The following is a 20,596-nucleotide window of genomic DNA, read 5'->3' on the forward strand; positions in this document are numbered from 1 at the left end:
GGGTAACAAAGTCAGGTCATGTCCATTCACTTTGCTCATTCATACGCCGCTCAGCAGCCAATCAGAGCAGAGAACACTTGTAACGACATTCGGGCGGCGAGGGCTCGACGGCATTCTGGACACCGAGAAGGACGTGTCGCGGCGGCGGCGGCGATCTCGGTGCATCTCACGATTGTAAAATGTGAAGCGGAGAACCGACGAACTCCCGTAACAGACGGCAGGTGTTCGGTTGAACCCGCGTGCGGCAACTCAAACTTGTGGCGCGGGTGGCACCAGGACAAGAAGGCACAAAAAGTCACACAACAACCTTTAAGAAACTGCGAGAAGTCCACACACACACACAGCATTAACAGTTCTTCCTCCAGACACTTTACCTGTCATCATCTTCAGTTGCAGCCACAGCCGGGTGGTATCGTGGCAGAGGAGAGACGCTCGGTTTAGAGCCATCGTGCTGCCGGTACATGAATGCCCCCCTCCCGGTGAAACAGACGCACACACTGAGACACACGCACACACTGAGACACACGCACACACTGAAACACACTCACACACTCACACACTGAGACACACTCACGCTCATCCGCATATTCTGTCAGAGCGCATCGCGGCAGAAGTTCAGGCGGTCCATTCCGCCGCGGCAGAGGACTTCAGCCGCTTACTGAGCTGTCAGTGCACAGTGCAGTCTACACACACACACACACGCACACACTCCTCCCCCCTCCCCATCTGTACCGGCCAGCGAGGCGGAGTTTCACATGATCCGCCTCCAAGTTTCACATGTCAGTGTTTTCACTGGAAGGCTTCAGCCCTGTGACAGTAACGGCTCAACGTGATTCTCTTATGCACAATAAGGATCCCTGTTGACATCGAGTTGATCAAACACATTTAGTTGTTTTGAACATCAGGCTGTGTGAAATATGGACGACCAAAAGAATCTCTTCACCGATACTCATTTGTTAGTTTGTAAATTGTTGTGGTCAATGTCTCTCTCGCTCTCTTAATTTGAATAGATTTTGGTTATTTGTCAAGTGAGCACGGCTTCACAGGACCAAACGTGCTTTTAATCCGACACCGATCGTGAAAACCTTCTTTTGGATGCAAAATAAGTCCCGTAAAGCTGCGAGTGGCGTTTAAATCTGCTTCTCCAAAATGTTTTTGATGTTCCTAAAAAAAAAGAAGAAAAAAAAGAGTCGTGACAGTAATGGATAAGAGAGATAAACCAGTCGATATAAAACCCTTCCCACTCATTTATATTGTTGAATGTGCTACTGCTCGTCTTCTGGGTTCGATGAATAGGTCCAACTTTTTAATAGTCGGATAACCCACATTCAAAGCGACGTTTGAACGCACCAAGCTGGCAGAGGAGTGGAATAAAAGTTGCCACTTGGGGCGAATGTAAAGTCAACACAAAGTGTGTACTGACGGTGCCCACGGGGGAGCGGAGGCCTCTTTCTCACACTGACACAAACACACACACACACACACAGTGCCAGTGAAGACAGCAGGGGGACCCATTGTGCCACACACACACACACACACACACACACTCTCACCAGTGTGCCACACGCAGCTGCATGGAGAAGCTGGACTGGTGGAAACCTGAATAGACCCCTCAGGAACTTCATAAAATGCTTTACTCATATGTATCAAACTGTCCTTGTGGTTCTCCTCCACGTGAACAAGGAGGACAGTAACTCCTCACATTTCACTTTCTCCCCGTCCTGCCCGTGTCTTCGTCTCACTTCACTGTTGATACTGGGATACGTCGCAGACTTTTTGACATTTAGAAAACACACAAGGTGTGGCTTGCTTCTGTTTGTCTTTGCTCAGGATCACCTGGTCGGTGTGCTCTGGGCAGCGTCGCTCAAAATAAATTAGAGTTTGCATCTAAATTTCGGAGAAAAGGACCTCGAAACAGTAGAAAGCCTGTGTTAAAGGACACCCTGGGGGGCAACAGGCTGGTGCGGTGCATTGTGGGATATGTAGGACCAGCATTTTTGGAGCTTGATCAATGTGGATTAACGGTGTAACTAAACTGATTCAGCACAGTTGCCATACACCTCCAGTCTTCCCTTTTCCGTCTCCCTCTTTGTCGTCATTCTGTTTTTAATAGAAAACTGAATGATTTGAGTCAACAAACCTCGTTGAACTTAATGCATTGTTGCTCTAGAACTGTGCATTAATAAAATAGTGTCACATATTGCTGTTCTTTGGTTTTATTATACTTCGATGCCTCGGAGAGAGGCTTAGAGTTCAGACCAAAGAGAGAGAGTCATATTCATGAGCCATTCTTCTCTCGGTGTGATCAATCATCAATAGCTACCTCCCAGAGAGTAAATCAGCATGAAGATCAGTCCAGCCAAGTCCAAATACAACACATAATCATGGCTGTCTCTGCACAAAAACAAATGCTTTCAACACAAGGGGTCAAAATGTGAGCAAATAGGGACTCGAATATGGAGTCATGGTGGCAGACATTGTAGAAGGACTGAGATTAGGCCCGGGGAGATGAAAAACAATGCATGTGTGAGATTAAGAGTTAGATTAAAGATGAATCTCTCGCCGTCCAGCCCGAGATAAGATTATCAATAACATGAAGGGATTCGACAACGTTTGAGCCGATGGGATTTAAAAAAAAGATCTGGATGGAACAATGGAGGTCGCTGGCTGCGTGTGCGTTTACCTACGGTCGGATTGAGATGATAGAGCACGTTGGCTGTGCGACAGGAAAGAGGCAGAGGCTTTTTAATGGTTCATTTCCTGTTTCCGGCAGCAGCCAGCTTCACCCACGAGGGGGCTGATGGGGGCTGATTTACAGTCACACCCGAAACACTCATTTATTTTAATCCACTGCAAGTGTCAATAATGAGCCGGTTTGAGACACCGTGTGACGTGGTCTCTCATGTAGGTAGGAATTATCACGACGGATGACCTCACCTCATTTAAAATTCATTTAAAATTCATCAACCACGCGACGAATTTCGTCATCTTTTTATCTTACGGACGCGCTGAAGCGTCTGACCCCAACGTCACATCAGAGTGTGTTGACATGGGATGCGGAGCAGACTTCACTGTGTGTGTGTACGGGATGTAAAAGAGACCCGCGTGTGTGTGTGTGTGTGTGTGTGTGTGAGGGATGTGGCGCAGACTACAGCTACAATAACTCCCAGCTCGATTATTTATTTGACACCGCCCCGACGTCCGCAAAGAAGGAACACTGTCGACGACTTCCGCCGCACGGGATCAAACGCCGTATTGGCGGGCCGGAGCGTAAACAGGAAAAAAACAATCGAGAAGCGACTCGAAAGGCTGAAAAACGAGCAGCAGAGGAGGAGAAGAAGAAGAAGAAAGGTGTGAACGCGATAGAGCGGTACAGTACGGTATGAAGAGAACTGCGAGAGCAGAAGAAACAACGAGCCGAGGAGAAATTTCCAGCGATTATGAGACATCTTGATCCAAACTGCCTCGCAATTTATTGTCTTTTAGACTCTTTCTGTGCAAAAATCAAACAGTTCTGATGGTCCAAGTGTGTACTACTCGCCACCAACTGTGTCTGACTGGTTTGGAGAACAGAAGTCAAATATTCATACCCCATAACAGTCAAACAATGGCCACAGCCAGCGCCTTTGTTGATTATGATACATCCGTCCTCCCTCTGCCTAATAAAATACTAATTTTAAAAAACAAACCGCTGACCACATTCAAACTCCACATGTGACCTGTCACAAGCAGTTGTTATTGTTTTATTTTTTAGATGCAACCTTCATCCGAGTCATTAATGTTCTAATAAAATTCCAATAAAACAAATTAAAACCTCTGATGACGTGACCTGCAGTGGAAGAGCCGATAAATGACGGATCAAATCTGGCTCACACACGGCCGCTGATACATCCCTTTATTATGAGGAGGAGGATGAGGGAGAGCAGTGCGTGACGAAGGGTAAGGGGTCACTTAAGGACAACGTAGATGATGACCCGGGACTTTATCTTAAAAAGGTCAGCACAGGTATAAAAAAACTAAAAATAAACAAAGAGGGATGTCACGAGAAAAACAATCATGAGGATACCCGTGAAAGAGGAAGTTTTAATACGGGGGTGGGAGGTGGGGGGGGGGATGTCATGATTGATCTTCTTTCCGGGAAACACCAGAGGAAGTTACCGCAGCTGACCCAAACCGTGGCTGTAAAGATCTGCAAGACACAAACATCTCCGCGTCGACGTTTTTACACCCTGAAAACAGACGAGTCACGGGAGGAACACGAGTCGATGGCGAAGGAGGAGAAATAGGATCGCGGGGCGAAGACGCGGCACCTGCCTCCGAGACGCAGCTCTTTCTAAAAATACACACGTCGTCTCTAAATACAGACCAAAGCAAAGGAAACTGACCAGAATAGAGCAGATTAAAAAAAATCATCAAGCACAGTCTTCAAACAGCTGAGTGCAGGTGATCGGGCACAAATACCCTGCAGTCACACGGCTGTCACACAATTACACCACTTTTTATTGAACCTCCTTGAGTAAATAAGGATGTGGTATACTATATTTCTCGTTTTTTTCCCCACGCGTACTTTGAGTGTAACAGTTTAGCTCCACGCCTTCCATTTTGTAATAGTTGTTTTCATCCTGTCACACCATCTCGTCAATCCAACTCCCCTCACCTGCCTCTGATCACCTCGTTAGTCCCTCATTCCCTTCACCTGGTCCTCACGCCCTTCTCACCTGCAGCCCATCCCCTCATTAGTCCCTCATTCCCTTCACCTGGTCCTCACGCCCTTCTCACCTGCAGCCCATCCCCTCATTAGTCCCTCACTATTTAGCTCCCTCACTTCCACTTGTCCTCTGCCAGATTGCCTTGTGTTTCCGTGCCAAGTTCTCCAGCGTTATTAGAGTATATTCCTGACCTGCCTGTTCTGACCCTGCCTGCCTGCCCTGACCTCTGATTCTCTGCCCCGCCCCTTTTTGGACTTCTTTGCTTCTTCGACTGATCTCCCGGTTTTGACCCAGCCTGTTTCCAACCAAAGACAGTATTCTCTGTTACTCCTGTCTGAGTCGTGCTTTTGGGTCCACTCTAATAGCGCCGTGACATTGAGAGTCCACAGGAGACGTTTGTGAGAGGCAGATATAAAGCCAGTGTGTTTTCTTGGCCATCTTTACGTCTCCATGGCATGACAATAACATTACGGCCACAATGTGTTGTCAATCGGCTGCAAGAAGAGAACATGAACTTTCTCATCGGCAGTGAACTTCAAAGTCTGTGAACGCAGCAATTTGTTGCATTTATTTCCAAAAACCGACGAGAATCCCTTCTTTGTGATTACGATGAATCGGCGTTGTTGTGAATGTTTATGGCTGTGACGCTTGGAGCTGCTGCTCTTCCAGAAGGCTATTGGAATAACAGACGCATCCCAAGACCTGTAATTATCACGATTGCACTTACAAAACATCACGATGTTGACATCCTCTCCTGAGAGAAACAGCCAGGCTTTCCCTCTCCTTCTCCACATCTTACGGGGTAAAACTCTCTCACATACACACACGACTCACGGTGCAGCTGTTCACAGCACTGGCTGTATCTGGAGTAGCTCTCCATCTCCTCCAGCGAGATGTGGACAAACACCTCCCCGGCATGTTCCCGTCTCCCCGAGTATTCCTTCATCCCGTCCCACCGGCTGCTCTCCTCTTCCGACGGAGAGAAGAGTATCGCCCGCCTCATCCTGCTCTCCTCATTTGTATTTCCTGTCAGTCTCTCTTGTACACACAAACACACACCTGTTAAAGTTACAGAGTGATTACACCACTCCTCTTTCCTCTGCCCCGCCCTGCTGCTGTAAAAAATCTGCACGCACCTTTATCTGAGCAAGACACGGAGAATACACGCTGACAAATACACCACCGAACACACACACACACACATCATTATCCTCGATTCCAGGCCGTGCTGCAATGAGCTTTTCTTAAAACTTTAAAATCCTTTCAAAATAAGATACGATTTTAACACGAGACCGTTGTCGCTGAAGATAAGAGTTGTGGATATTAAAGGGTTCACAGTCCAGCAAGGAACTCGGTGTCCCTAACTTCACCGCCTTTAAACTGAAAACCTTTAAACTACAGCACAGCGACACACAAACGAGTATTCTGGTGCCAACCTCGACGTCAGACCGACGCTGGTTCGCATGGTTTGTTAGTTCTCAGCTTTAACTCTCCGGATCATCGCCGGCATGCTGCGAGTCAGATGTCAGACGGAGCCTGAAGGGGTCACAGTGTTAAATAGAAAAGCTGCAACGCAAACTCATCCTCCCGTAAAGTCTACAAACCAAGACGACTCGTTTGACGTGTCTGCTCTCTGGCATCGGGGAGGAGGTTGTATTGATGAAGGCGGGGCTAACGCGCAAATCTTCTCCCGATCGATGGGTTTTAACCGGCCGCGCCTCGACCGAACCGCTCAACGGGTTCCCGGAGGTCGGAGAGAAGAATGTCACACGGGGACGCTCACCTCGCCGGCCGGTCCGCCTGCGTGTCCGAGTCCGTTTCCTTCCTGCTGGTCGACAACCGCGGCAAAGGTATGACATGATGAAGACCAATGCCGGTCTGCTTGTCTTTCTAATCGCCTTCTGTCCGTCAGACTAGTGAGCAGACATTGAGACATGAGGCGAGTTATCAATTATCCACCCGCGAGGTATATATCAGCTAATCAGTGACAGGGGTCAAACGTCCAAGGAGTTACGATCTGAATGTGTGACAGCTAGTGCCCCTGCTGGTCTGCTCCGTGGGCAGAAAAGGAATACGACAACACACAATACTGACAGCTCACACTGATTTTGGTCCTAAAGGCCGAGCCGAGCACAAAGACTTCCAGCATGAAGAAACGGTTAGTTTAGTTCCCTTAAAGTTTGACAATGTTGACATATCTACATGTTGTACGTATTAATGGATCGCAAATTCACAACTCTACTACTGTCATTAGAACAACTCACTATTGTGCAAAGTGAGGACAATCCTGGCATACCGATTGAAAAATAAAGTTATTTATCCAGCATGATATATATGCTTTTTGCAGGAGACACGAGTATTGAATAGATGAGATGGTTACAAAATTTAGTTTTTGCTAGTGCGGTTCATGTAGTTCCCTGTAATCCCCGATTTTCTTCATCCTAAAATTATTTGTTTACGCACAGTGAATAATGATTTAAACAAAATGTTTTCAGAAAAACATTCAGAAAATTAATAGCAAGAAACAGATACGACTGCATATAGAAAAAGTTTCTTTTCTAAATTCACGCCTTAAAGTTCGTAGTTGTTTTCGGGGTAGGTTCCTCAATGTGACTCTTACTGTAAAGCACACCTCAACTAATATGTTTTGATATTATCTCGAGTGACAAGTATTTGGAAAGTCCTGTGGCGTTTCATGTTATTCTTCCCTAAGGTCAAACTACCGCAGCCAAACTGCAGCATCGGCAGGTTTGAATGTCGAGGGGAGAAACACGTCAGGAGGGAATCTCCCCTCCCCCGTCACTTTGATTTAGACACCACTGACCCGAACGCCCTTTGATACGACACACAGAAAATGAACCAGGCCTTCTTTTCTTTTTTTTAACCGTCAGCACCGACAAATATAATATAACGCTAACCTGCTGGTCCGCAGCCCCCGCTGCGCGTGTCTCGGGTCAACGGCCCGGTAGATGCCGACAGGCTGTGAAGGAGTCCGCTCAGCACCTCGCGGCCCTCTTGAATTAACTCCAGAAGAGACATCGTCCCATCACAGTAGGTTTCAGACCACGTCTGAGAGCTTGTTCTTCAAGCCGCCCTCCTCGTCCTCCTCCTTGTTTGTTGTGATTGTTTATCTGCATGTTTGTGTTTATCGCAGGAAGAGAGGGGCGGGGAGATGACATCAACCCCTCGACAGCTAATTATACAAACGCAGCAAGTGTGTGTGTGTGAGTGATTTGGACTGTTCGCCAGGGTGCAGACGTCCACTCGAAATAGATACAACCGCTTGCATAAACACATTCTTGATCAATAACGCGTGTTGTCCTTCTCTGAGATAACCAAAGTGTCAACTACCCCGTATCATCTTCCCAATAACAGCCACCAGCTCCCTTTGTCCTCGTGAGGAAACCGGTGACTTCTTCATCGACACGTGATCCCAAACAAGGCTGCGTTTGAACACCATGAAAGATGAGATGACGCACGTGGGCAGCTATTAAAAGTTCTGAAAGCGGCTTCTGGAGCGTCGCCGGCGACGGGGAGAAAAATAAGAAAATTGCCGCCATCCGTAACGGGGAATCACATCATCTTCATGCCACCTAATTCATCGTCACCTTTCATTGTGTGGCATTCATTAGATTTTTCTGCCATGATTTACACCAGATACTACTGGTCATACCATTTCATACTATCACAATCTATTCCTACTAGTAGTATTTATATCTGTCTTTCAAACAACAACGTGACGGCAATGGTATAACGGGGCTCGCATGCAACCTGTCGCTCTCTACCGGAAGAACCTGATGCACAACTGCATTTTAATCATGGATATTATAGTTTACTGGGAACACGGACAGGTCAGAAACCTGAAATGTCAATTAAAATGAACGCTGCATGATGGACACCAAATTAGATTTCCTCTAATTTTCCTAAAAAAAAACAAGACACCTGGGCCCAAATCCCATTTTCACAACCAAATTTGCAACATGATATCATTTTTGCGTCGATTATTTTTAACGTATTGAGCTAATCCGAAGAAATCCACATCGACCAACGCACAAACACGTGACAGGGTTCTAGAATTGAATCGCGTTGTCAGATTTGACCATTTGCAAAAAATTCGGCTGCACCAATTTCAGAAGGCGTCTAAGTTCAGTGTGTGACACGTCCTCTATGGCACACAGAGGCTGGTCGCTATGGAGGACTCAAAATGACTTAAGTATAAATAAATAAATAAATGAATGCATGAATAAATACAAGAATAAATAAATAAATGCTTAAATAAATGTAGAAATAAATAAATAAATACAAGAATAAATGTATAAATACAGAAATAAATACGGAAATTAATAAATATAAGTTATAACTCAACAGGACATCATTAAATAAATGTATTTCTAAATTTCTGTATTTCTTCATTTATTTATATCTCTATTTATGTGTCCACACGTATTTCTTCATTTATTTATGTGTGACATTTACGTGTCCGTATATTCAAATGAGCTGGGGCGATCCGAACCTCTGTCTAAAGCATGATTGGTCACAGGAGTGTGATGCACCTGGTGTGTTGTGCTCTACTACTTCTGCCTGGCACATGACGCTGAACGTGACTCGCTCAGCTCACCGTTAGCAGAAGTTAGCCTCGACAGCTTTTTGACTTCAGCCGTTTATCAATTCCAAGAACACTGAGTACAGACTCGTGTTCTTTTGGAGTCTGGTCTTTGGAGTCTGGTTTTGGGAGTCCAGACTCTCGAGGACGCAGGACGGTCTTTCTGGTCTTGTGACGTCACCACATCAACTGTTCTTGCGCATGAATTTACTCAAATTATTCACTGTAAAATAATTTACAGTGGAGTAGAATGTGTTGCGGTGTTCACTGTTTGGCGTAGGCTACGAATAAACGATAATAAATATACAACGTCTCGTAGCTTTCCTGACCCAGGGTCGCTACAATATGAAGTTATGAATCTTAACCCTCAGTCAAATTGACGTAACGTTATCTTTTAGTAAATAATAAACTCGTTGTGCTCTTTAGATCCTCAAAAACCTAATTATATCTCATGTTTAGCCGCTACGGAGACGTCAGAGCCAGCGGAGCATTTCAAAAAGTCCTGCCGAGATCAGGCTTCTCTCGGCGGCCACACAGCGCGCTGAGCGCCCGGAGCTCACTGGTCCCGCGAGCAGGACCTCAAATCTCCGTCGCATATCATTATTAGACTGAATCTCGATAAACCGACCACAGATTTGATGCTTAAACTACTAACTTCTCGGCTGAAAACATCCTTAAATTACATTCCGTGACTCAACAGTAGTATTTAGAATGTACAGACAAGAATGCATAATAAACGCTGTTCGTCTACAGATCCAAGTGCTAGGGATCGATTGCTTCTGTCTTGCTCCCTGACTTGACCAATCCTGTTCAACAATGAGGTTCGGACCGCCCAGCTCATTTGAATATACGGACACGTAAATGTCACACATAAATAAATGAAGAAATACGTGTGGACACATAAAGAGAGATATAAATAAATGAAGAAATACAGAAATGTAGAAATACATTTATTTAATGATGTCCTGTTGAGTTATAACTTATATATATTAATTGCTGTATTTATTTCTGTATTTATACATGTATTCTTGTATTTATTTATTTATTTATACATTTATTTAAGCATTTATTCTTGTATTTATTCATGCATTTATTTATTTATTTATTTATACTTAAGTCATTTTGAGTCCTCCATAGGTCGCCGCGGTCCCGACCACTGATCGCCGACAGCACCTGCAGCGTTTCCTCCGAGTCGTCCGGTACCGACGGCTTCCCTCCCATCCTTGACCCGGGACGCCAAAGCTCAGCAGACGCTCTTCTTCACATGCACTTCGCAGTTCCTAAGCAATACCAAACGTTACTGAGGGTAAATCCCCCTTCTGCCCAAAAAAGAAAAGAAAGACTGAATCGTGACCGTACTTGAGCAGGAGACAGAAGGAAGAATGGGAACAGAAAGAGGCTGATGTCCATTTAATCTGGTCAGCCGTGTGCAGAGAGGGAGGGAGGAAGGAGAACACACACAGGACACTGAGGGCACTTTCGTAATTGCGTAACACATAACAACATCCAAACACACACATCTGTCCTTAAGGGTGTTCACAACATTACTTCCGCGAATTTGACCTTTTCTCTAAATTGTGCGATGCAGCAATTAACCTTAAAAAAAAAAATTTAACTTAAAGAAAATAATATATTTTTTTAAAGAGATGTTCTTTACAACAAACGTGTACCCCTGGGGGTACGTGAAGGCACTCCTGAGGGTTTGTGATATTTTCTTAAAGTTATTTTCAATTAAATATTTCACAGGGGATACATCACTGAAAAAAGGTAGAGAACCAGGCCGGCCTTCAGGTCGCACAGACGTGTCTGCATCTCAAACACCTTCGTAATCTATTCGGAGCCAGCGGGGAGATTCTTAAAAGCTTTTTGTTGTTGTTGTTGAGGTGGTAATTAGATGTCTTTATTTTTTCTTTATTCCCTACTGCCATTCTTTATGTTTTAGGTTCTTTACTAGAGAGTAAAAAGGTCAATTGATTCATCCTCTTCAGCTCCTGGATCAGACCTCCATGTTCTTACAATTGTATTTATTTACACTGCTAATTGTCTAATTGTTGCAATAAAATCTAAGTTTTGTCTAAAAAACAAAGAGAAATTGATCAAAATAAAAAAATGGTGGCAGGTTGCTTCGTGATGCCCTCCCTGTATTTCACAGGTGCCTGCCCTCCTGCAGCCACATGGCTCGCGTCTTCGTCTACGGCACCCTGAAGAAGGGGCAGCCCAACTTCTACCGTATGTTCGATGCCGCCAATGGGAAGGCGGAGTTCCTGGCCTCGGCCTGCACCATCTGATTGTATCGATTAGCAGGTTGACGTCATAGTTAAAGAAGAAAAAAAAAATCTCTCTCTCTCTCTCTCTCTCTCTCTCTCTCTAAGCCGATCGATTACGAACCTGCATCGGCTACATGGCGAGCTAAACTCATGACAAAAACGCGCGTTATCGGCGTCCACAACGCTGATAATCACCAGATGTGTAATCGATAAACGTTATCAGGCATGACATTCGTTTAATTTCCGCCCGAATGCAGCTACGAGCCGAGTTTTACTCGCGAAACACGAGTGAAATTAGCGTTAGCGGCGCTCGGAGCCCCGGTCCGCCTTGTTTACGTGGTATTTTCTCCGCTGCTTGGCTGCGGGCGTGATGACGTCATCTTACGTGATCCACAAATCACCGTCGACGGAAGCCGTGAGGGAAAAATGCATAAACTCAATTACATATGCGTCTATTATTTTCGAATTGACGTTTCCACTAATGTTTTCATGATGTATCTTATTTTTAAAGCGTAAACATCAGCCAGTTTAACAAATATATTTAAAATATCAATTTTTACTCTATTTTCTAGACAAAGATGACACAAGAGTACATAGTTAACAGTAAGAAATATAGATAAAACAAACTAATAGGACAAGGATAATAGTACAGCAACAATTATCATACCAACCAATTTTTAGCATTATCATTTATAAAAATAAGCAAATGTTCATTTTCATTCACAATCTGTATTTTCCGAGGCATTCTAGCGCCACCTGCTGTTTCCCACAAGCTGATTCGAGTGTTTTACGGCGCATGCGCTGTTCACTCCCATCTGAATCGCCGCTGAGTTGCTGCACTTACCGACTCAAACCGAGTCTTTCAAGTTGTAATTATTCTACGAGCCGTCGTCTTCATTCCGTTCTGGTGAGACTCGACTCCTTTTAGTGTAGAATATGCATTTTAATAGCAGTCAGCCGTTTTGCGTCTATATCGAGGCTCTTGCTGGACGTATGACGCAACACCTACCTACTGTATAAACTGCATGCAGTTATTGCAGGGTGAAATTGAGCATTTCTATTTCATGCTACTTCATTCTTTTTACGCGACTACATTTATTTGACAGCTGTTGTCACTTTGATTATTCATATGACAAAACATAGTTTACAAATGAATTATGATTTGTTTATTTAAGCAAACCGGAAGTAGCGCTCCACCTTTTCCAGCTGCAGCATTAAGTAATAATGACTCATAAATGCATTAATAATTATGATCAAATGATATATTATTCTGAAATGGGCCATTCTGCTAAATGAGTGTTTTTACTTTAGCTAATACTTTGTCAAGTAACATTTTGAATGCAGGACTTTTAATTGTAACATAGTTAATTTGATCCAATTCTATATCTATATAATACTAAAATAAAATATATATGTATATTATATACATATATGCTGTCTCATCACCTACATGTGTTGCTAAATGACCTTTCACAGCTTTATTGATCTCGTGTGTTTCAGAGATTATCTCTCACAGTTAATTAATTATTGAGCCGCTGTACATAGAGGTAACAGAGTCCACAGAGCTTCAAAAGAGGCCAGCCTTCAGGTCGCACAGACGTGTCTGCATCTCAAACACCTTCGTAATCTATTCGGAGCCAGCGGGGAGATTCTTACAAGCTTTTTTTTTTTTTGCAGTGGTAATTAGATGTCTTTATTTTCTACTGCTATTCTTTTTGTTTTAGGTTGGTTACTAGCGAGTAAAAAGGTCAATTGATTCATCCTCTTCAGCTCCTGGATCAGACCTCCATGTTCTTACAATTGTATTTATTTACACTGCTAATTGTCTAATTGTTGCAATAAAATGTAAGTTGTCTAAAATACAAAGAGAAATTGATCAAAATAAGAAAAAGAAAAATGGTGGCAGGTTGCTTCGTGATGCCCTCCCTGTATTTCACAGGTGCCTGCCCTCCTGCAGCCACATGGCTCGCGTCTTCATCTACGGCACCCTGAAGAAGGGGCAGCCCAACTTCTACCGTCTGTTCGATGCCGCCAATGGGAAGGCGGAGTTCCTGGCCTCGGCCTGCACCACCCAGCGGTACCCGCTGGTGATCGCCGGCGAGCACAACATCCCCTTCCTCCTCAACCTCCCCGGCCAGGGCTACCGGGTCCACGGGGAAATCTACGAGGTGGACGACAAGATGCTCCGATCCCTGGACGACTTTGAAGACGTGCCCGCCATGTACCAGCGGACCAGGGTCACGCTAGAGGTCAAGGAGTGGGTGGCGAAGACGGCGGCGGGGGAGGAGAGGCCGGCGGCAGGCAGCGCCACCGAGGCCTTTCTGTACAGCACGACGACGTACCGGCCCGACTGGCCCTCGCTGACCCGCTACGAGAGCTACGACGCCCACGGAGCTCACGGGCTGCGGTACACGACCAGGTCAGAGCGAGACTGAGGAGACGGCGGGATGAGAAACCAGTGGGCGGAGCCACGTGCTTGAATACACTCCTGTTTCTAGTCCTCACTACTTAATTATTAGAGATGCTCTAGAAAGCGTGAACAAAAAAATTGTTATTTGATGAATTATACTGGTGAGGAAGAAAAACAATGAACATTCGTGCTCTCATGTTGGCTGGTGGATTTGCTTTTTAATCTAATCTTTTTTTTAATGGATTTTCCTCGTCGTAAATTGTTTTAAAAAGCTTAAAATGCTAAACTTTTTGTTTCTACCCTCCAGTTTCTCAGCGCGAAAAGGCACTCCTGTAGGGGACTCTGCTTGGAGCACATACTTCACAGAACTAGTGGGGTGGCTGACAATATACGAGACAGGGTGCCTTTAAGAGCTGGTATCGTAACCAGGGCAACGAGGTGGCGTGGAGGGGTTAAAGGTGACGAGCTGTCAGTGATTTGTTTGCAAGTGGAGATCAAGTCTGTCTGCTCCTACACTTTGATATTAAAATCTAACATTATCATCTGCAGTCTGATGTTGTTGTGTTAATCCGTTATGACATCACTGGAGAATTGCAGCAGTTTCAGCTGCGCCGCTTCCCTCTCAGATGCGGACCAACGTTTCATATGAACACGATCCAGACCTTTATTTAAGAAGAGTGAAATCCAGACAACTGGAGTACAGGAGAGAAAGTATTTGGCAAACGGACCGGTGGAATCTCTGTTGGCGTTTTGGAAGCAGTGTTGAAGCCATTTGTCCCTTTTTAAACAAAAAGCAACTGGAAACATGAAAAAACAACAAGAACAAACACATTTCACAGTGTATCAAAGTACTGTACAAAAAGTCGCCTTACAAAGAGATAAAAGATGGATGTTTTCTAATTGTGACCAAACTGGCATCACGTTGAATTCATCGCATTATTAGTTAAAATCCGGGTTTTATGTCTCAGTAATACACAATATGTCGTCGTAGAGGAACAAACAACAAAACAACACTGTGCACAAACTCATGCTCCAGTGTCCCAAATACCTCTGGAGAGTCCCGGGACAATCATATCTCTTAATTTTAAAAACAGGATGTCGTTGAGGGTGAATATTAAATCTCCGTGTGAACAACACTCAATGGCATAAACTAAATTAATAAGAGGAAGACCAGAAGGACTTTGTGCTGCCAGAAATACGTGGCCGACCGCCATCACAGACACTCGCGGTGCAGAAGGTTTATACAAGAGGGGAAGGAAAGGTGTGTGTGAATCAGCTTTTCAGAGGCATGAGAAGCGACCCTGTGTCTAAGGAGGTCCGGATCTCGACCCCCCCCGGTCTCTCAGTAAAGCTCTTTCCTGGCGCTCAGCGTGGGGCGGCTGGCCGAGCAGGTGACGCTGCGGATCACCTCCATCCACCTGGAAGAACGAAACAAGAGACACAAACATAAACCTTTTATTCTGAAAATAAGAAAAAAATAATAACATCTGTAATATGACAAACAACCTTTCAAAGGTGTACTCGCTCTCCGATCGGAAGTAGTAGACGTGGGATTTGAAGTGGAGTTTGAAGACGTAGTCTTTGTGGATGTTCTCGGACTCGGACGGCACGGTGACGGAGTAGCCCAGCAGCGGGAGGCTGGCCAGAGGGTAGTCGTCCTGTGAGCGCCAGAGGGTCAGAGGTCATCTCCACGCGTCACAAACGTGACACAGGTTATTGTGCTCTCACCATCTACACGCGTCTCACCTGGTGGGACTTGTAGAAGAACAGGCTGAAGTTGGTGAAGACCACCCAGAGCTTCTGCCAGCCGTTACTGTTCTTGAACTTCCTCAGCAGGTTACCCGACAGCTGGTTCTGGAAAAAGAAAAAGAACAAATATGACAATAAAACGAGCAACGCGTCTAGCATGATCGTTTGGGGCCGTACTCTTGGAACCAATGTGTCCAATGACGTGTCGTTCTATCGATTGATCGGTTGCATCCTGTCTCGAAGTGAAATTTCTGGAGGATGAATAAATAAATAAATTCCCGGGCAGCCGTGGCGGTTGCAGTACCTCTCTACTCCAGCAGGAGGCACTAAACGACAGGCGAGAGATAACCCACCGGCCAGACTACTGGCCTCTGGTCATGTCGGCGTGGGCGGACAGAGGTGGAAACGGACAAAAGAAAGACGGAGATAGGAGGGAGACAAGGTGGAGGAGATGAAGATGGAGGTGTGGAAGACGCAAAAAAGGACAAAAACACAGACGTAAGAGGAAAAGTAAGAGGACATCGGCTCAACGGTACCTCCACGGCGACGCTGAAGTCCACCATGGACACGCTGGTGTTGCGGTGCCAGCAGACGTGCACGGTGGTGTTGCCGCGGTGACCCTGGCGCTCCAGAGACGAGCGCGAGCCGCAGAGCTCCTCCTCCGACTCGGCGCCGCCGTCCTCCGACAGCTCTGGGGAACGACGGGGGAAAGGTCAAAGGTCAGGAGGAAGATTTGATCAACAATGTGTGAATTCAGATTTTTGTGTCAAATTCCTGAATTCATCTGCAAATGAGACGAGTTCACAACAATGTGAGTAAAAACAGGACCGTTTAAAAAAATGGCTGCAGGTTTTCGGAGCCAAAAATTGTGATCAAAGCAACTTCTATACAGTCTGGACAACAACAAAAACACCTTTGTTGTTAGTTGTAAGCCAATACTCTTTAAGAGTCTGAGTTCAACATGTTCAGAGCAGGTGACGTAGCCGAGGGACAAAGGAGACGTCAAAGATAAAGGTCACCGGGCGGAGGCCTCATTGAACGCCGTGACGGACGCTTGTGATGAAGAAAGAGAAAAGAGGAGCGGGGGCGACAGCTGGTGCCTGGACCCGAATATATCAGGTGGCATAAAAAAAATATATGATGACAGACCACCTGGAACAATTCAGAGGGATTATTCACGGGAAAAGAGAGGCAGGGAAGGAGGTGCGTCGAGAACATCTATCCTGGTTTTGACTTATGAAGATCGATGTTTCAGGGGCACCATCATTATTGAAATAACACACACACACACACACATATTTAAAAAGGACTCACTGTTGTCAGACAGCAGGTCGGTGTCCGAGCTGCTGCTCTGCTCCGCCAGGTCGATGGCCATCCGGATGTCCTCCACCCAGCGCTCCATCTCCGACGCACAGCTGGACGCAGACGGAGAAGAACCGACAGACGGCATGTAAAGTGGTTCTTTATGCCGTGGAAAATATAGATACATTTATATATATTAAAGTGTGTGTTTGTGTTTACCTGGCTGCCACCACCACAGAGTGGCGCGGTCCAAACAAGGTGAAGGAGTGAGGGACTCCCCACTCCTCCTCACTTTCTCTGATCTGTAAAAAAAACACACACAGACTCCTCAGCGGCAGACCTCGGTCATCCTAAATATGGAGGAGGCGTGGAGGAGTTTCTTGAAGTGAGGTGAAGATCACGGTCACGCACCGTCATGCCGTACAAGGGCAGCTGGCCGTGAACTTTGAACTGGTTGGACGGGGTCATTCCCCGGCTGGTGTACACCAGGGAATCACTGAACTGGAGAGGAAGGGGAACAGAAGAAAAAGTTGGAGGTAAATAAATGGAATGTTTTTGGTTCAGTTGGTATTCGATTCATTTTGAACGTTTCATACCAGGAAGAACATCCTCTGCTGAAGGCCTTTCCCTGAGAGCTTGCTGAGGCAACCGAGCCGGATGAATTCCTGACGGCAAACACACTGATGAATATGAGGCTGAGGCGCACACATTCTGCATTTCATGGATTGTTTTCCGCCTCGAACACGGAAAACCAGCTATTTCTAAACGTCAGTCACGTCCACAAGAGCCTCACCCTGCCGGGGATGGCGAGGTTGTCGATGCCGGTCAGATCTTTCTTCAGCTCCAGAAGCTTCTGGAAGTTCTCCATCTTCATCATGGTTCCCTGCAGCTGCAGCACCATCTCAGAGATGTCAGCCAGGGTCGCTAGAAAGAAAGGGGGATGAAAGGAGAAGTAGATTCACAAGTGCAAATGAGTGAACTCCGTCAGAAGTGGGAATGGCATGTACCTCTGCAGTCCCTGAAGTCCTCGTGGGTGGGGGGGTAGTGCTTGCAGAGCCTCTCCAGGATGAGTTTGTAGTGCAGCAGGCGGTGGAGAGGGCGGAGGAGGAAGATGTTGAGCGGCAGGTAGCAAACCCTCTGCTGCTCAAAGTCTCGGCACACGGCCTCGGCCTTCCGACTGGACCTGGGGAGCGCGGAGGGAGAGGAGGTTCGTGATCTCAGTCGGGGACGCCGCCGCGGAGCCTTTTTTTACCTTCAAGATATTTAAGAGCCGACCTGCAGACCCGTTCCAGCTCCACCAGGCACTCTGAATGCTTCTGGAGATGAACCGTCAACTGCTGCAGATGCAAAAGACGGACATGTCAATTATACGAAAATAAAAAGACACAAAGGAATAGACAAACTATAATTCTGTTGAAAAAGAAGGAGAGACGTCTGTACCTTCAGACCCTGAATGTTCTTCAGGAGGATGTCCCCGATGCGTTGGTAGTCTCCTTTAATGTGGGCGTTGGAGCGACCCTCCCTGAGGAAGAGGAAACACGTCAAGAGCTTCCTATGTGCAGTTACACTTATTCACCACTAGATGTCAGCCTGCAGCTAGGACTGGAAAGTCTTCACTCAATTCCCACAATCCCATTCTTTTTTTTAACATTTCGGACTTTCCAATTCCTCTGAAATGAATATCGTTTAAATATGTGTGGATAACAAGTCCCTTGGTCGCAACAGGTGCTTTTCTGCCCGGATACCGACCACTGCGCCAGCCGCTGCTCCACCTCTTTGAGGAACCCCTGGTGGAACTTGTGGACCGGGTCGTAGCTGGCAGAGATCAGGTTCTTCACGGACTCTGGGAAGGCCTCGTCTTTCCCCGCGGCACCGTGGAAGGACTGCGTGGAGAGACAACAGCGATTACAAAGGCATGTCGGGGGGGAAAAACCTGAAAACATGCACCGCTTGGATAAGTGACATTCGTATTATCCAAAAGTTCATGTTTGAGAATTAAATAGAGGGTTCATTCCAATAAAGATGCCAAATATCTTCTGATTTTAAGGCGTGATTAATCAATTAATTTAATGTCAGAATGATCAATAATCAGTTGGTGCTTTTACGCACCAGATTTTTATAATAGAATGCTTTAAGACATATAATATACATGTTCTTTTTTTGCATAAAACTTGTGAATGTAACAGAAATCCCTAAAAAAATACATGATTACAAGTGACACACACACACACACACACACACACACAGGTGTGGGATCTCAACCGGCCAAAGAAAATATTTTAGAGGTTTAAAAAAGAAGAGGAAAAAAAGAGCCAGCGCACGCCAGCTCCTCCACATCAAAGGGGGGCGGAAACAACTGCTGGGAAAAGAAAAACAGCTGAGAGGTTAAAAAAAAAAGACGGGAGGGGAAATATTATTATATATTTTTTTTTTATAGGTCAGCGTCAATATATAAATGCTGCAGGTGCTGTAATCTGTGGGGGTTTTTTCTCTCTTCTGCTGCTAAATCCCCCCCATTTGTCAGGAGAGACAGTTAAAACACACACACACACAGGTCGTAAAGTTGAATCATATAAACGGCAAAAGACCAAATGTGACCCCACATTAAGCTGCACTTTGATCCCAGGATTTACAACACAGACGCTGTGTTTGTGCAGACGGAGCGGGTTCTCCTTCTTCTCCTTCTCCCTCCCTCCCTCCCTCCCTCCCCCTCGTGTTGACTCTCGTGGTTTTTCCTTGTACACTAAAGGAGCCCGGAGCTAATAACCCGTGTCGTCTTCAAGAACAAACGACATGCGATGGAGGCGGCGGAGGAGGAGGAGGAGGAGGAGGATTCTAACACATGCGTTGCGTTCTTGTGGAAGAACAACAGAGATGATGTCATTTAGTGAACACAATGAAACTTTAAAGACGCTCAGTGGGGGAAACTGATCCGTCTCACGATAGAAACACCAGAGGAAAACAACGTAACCGATTCAACATCAATGTCACGTGATGGAAAAGATGGCGGCTTCTGGACTATAAAAGCACCAAGAAGCAGCTCAACCCCCTCTGACTCCCTCTGACTCCCTGCTGCAGCACGCAAGGCCTGGGTTGCCAGACTCGTGGCTTTTCAGCAGATCCCCCTCTCTCAGCCAATCGCTGCAGCCTTACCTCTGTGATGACCTGCAGGTCATTGAGGAAGGTCCGCTCCGTGGTCAACAGCTCCTTGGCGATGAAGTACGCCTTGTCTGTGGGAAACTTCTGGACGCAAACACAACGGTTCCGTTTTAATTCTCACGGACGTTTTCTTTTTAAAATATATATATACAAGTATATATTTTCCGTCTTCACACATCTACCTTCCTCCTCGCCTCCTCTTCATCGTCGTTGCGGACGCATCCGGCGTCGGTGAGCAGCGGGCTGGTGAGCGGCGACAGATGCCGACCCTTGGGACACTGGCGCGGGACGCCCGCGGCGCTGCCGTTGGCCGAGCCGTTGCCGTTGACGACCACGCGGGGACTTCCCGCCGGGGAGTCCTCCGAACCGGGACTTTCTGGAAGTAGAAAAATGGAGA

General features: G+C 46.0%; 3 protein-coding genes across 13 annotated transcripts in view; 1 reads left to right on the forward strand and 2 right to left on the reverse strand.

The window, feature by feature from the left end:
• The window catches only part of mcf2la (mcf.2 cell line derived transforming sequence-like a), a 38,198-nt gene extending 27,439 nt beyond the window's left edge, over window positions 1–10,759 (reverse strand). For 2 of the 6 annotated variants that reach the window (XM_056431636.1, XM_056431623.1), the window contains exon 1: window positions 5,544–5,697. In XM_056431636.1, the coding sequence (XP_056287611.1) occupies window positions 5,544–5,655 (112 nt within the window). In that variant the 5' untranslated portion in view covers window positions 5,656–5,697. Of the gene's footprint in view, window positions 1–374; window positions 648–5,543; window positions 5,698–6,492; window positions 6,634–7,627; window positions 7,801–10,424; window positions 10,593–10,671 lie in introns of those variants that run through there. The other 4 variants (XM_056431624.1, XM_056431622.1, XM_056431625.1 and 1 more) reach the window with 4 other exon arrangements.
• A 1,623-nt stretch (window positions 10,760–12,382) lies between these two features.
• LOC130204700 (gamma-glutamylaminecyclotransferase-like) lies at window positions 12,383–14,537 on the forward strand. 3 transcript variants are annotated; one of them, XM_056431643.1, is made up of 3 exons: window positions 12,403–12,486; window positions 13,304–13,424; window positions 13,519–14,537. In XM_056431643.1, coding segments are annotated over exons 2-3 (498 nt in total). In that variant the 5' UTR covers window positions 12,403–12,486; window positions 13,304–13,422; the 3' UTR covers window positions 14,015–14,537. The 3 variants fall into 3 exon arrangements, with proteins under 3 accessions (XP_056287619.1, XP_056287618.1, XP_056287620.1); XM_056431644.1 differs by lacking the exon at window positions 13,304–13,424 and having other exon boundaries at window positions 12,383–12,486; XM_056431645.1 differs by lacking the exons at window positions 12,403–12,486; window positions 13,304–13,424 and adding an exon at window positions 12,493–13,258.
• A 279-nt stretch (window positions 14,538–14,816) lies between these two features.
• The window catches only part of LOC130204699 (FERM, ARHGEF and pleckstrin domain-containing protein 1-like), a 35,792-nt gene continuing 30,012 nt past the window's right edge, over window positions 14,817–20,596 (reverse strand). For 3 of the 4 annotated variants that reach the window (XM_056431641.1, XM_056431638.1, XM_056431640.1), the window contains exons 14-28: window positions 20,382–20,575; window positions 20,194–20,283; window positions 18,790–18,923; window positions 18,481–18,562; window positions 18,316–18,377; window positions 18,048–18,223; window positions 17,834–17,964; window positions 17,637–17,705; window positions 17,452–17,541; window positions 17,260–17,342; window positions 17,053–17,153; window positions 16,275–16,429; window positions 15,736–15,843; window positions 15,496–15,647; window positions 14,817–15,407 (exon numbers count right to left, since the gene is read on the reverse strand). In XM_056431641.1, coding sequence (XP_056287616.1) covers window positions 15,332–15,407; window positions 15,496–15,647; window positions 15,736–15,843; window positions 16,275–16,429; window positions 17,053–17,153; window positions 17,260–17,342; window positions 17,452–17,541; window positions 17,637–17,705; window positions 17,834–17,964; window positions 18,048–18,223; window positions 18,316–18,377; window positions 18,481–18,562; window positions 18,790–18,923; window positions 20,194–20,283; window positions 20,382–20,575 — 1,703 coding nt within the window. In that variant the 3' untranslated portion in view covers window positions 14,817–15,331. The remainder of the gene's footprint in view (window positions 15,408–15,495; window positions 15,648–15,735; window positions 15,844–16,274; window positions 16,430–17,052; window positions 17,154–17,259; window positions 17,343–17,451; window positions 17,542–17,636; window positions 17,706–17,833; window positions 17,965–18,047; window positions 18,224–18,315; window positions 18,378–18,480; window positions 18,563–18,789; window positions 18,924–20,193; window positions 20,284–20,381; window positions 20,576–20,596) is intronic. The other variant, XM_056431642.1, reaches the window with a different exon arrangement.

This window comes from Pseudoliparis swirei, chromosome 14, assembly GCF_029220125.1.
Source record: "Pseudoliparis swirei isolate HS2019 ecotype Mariana Trench chromosome 14, NWPU_hadal_v1, whole genome shotgun sequence".
In the NCBI taxonomy this organism is placed as follows: Eukaryota; Metazoa; Chordata; class Actinopteri; order Perciformes; family Liparidae; genus Pseudoliparis; species Pseudoliparis swirei.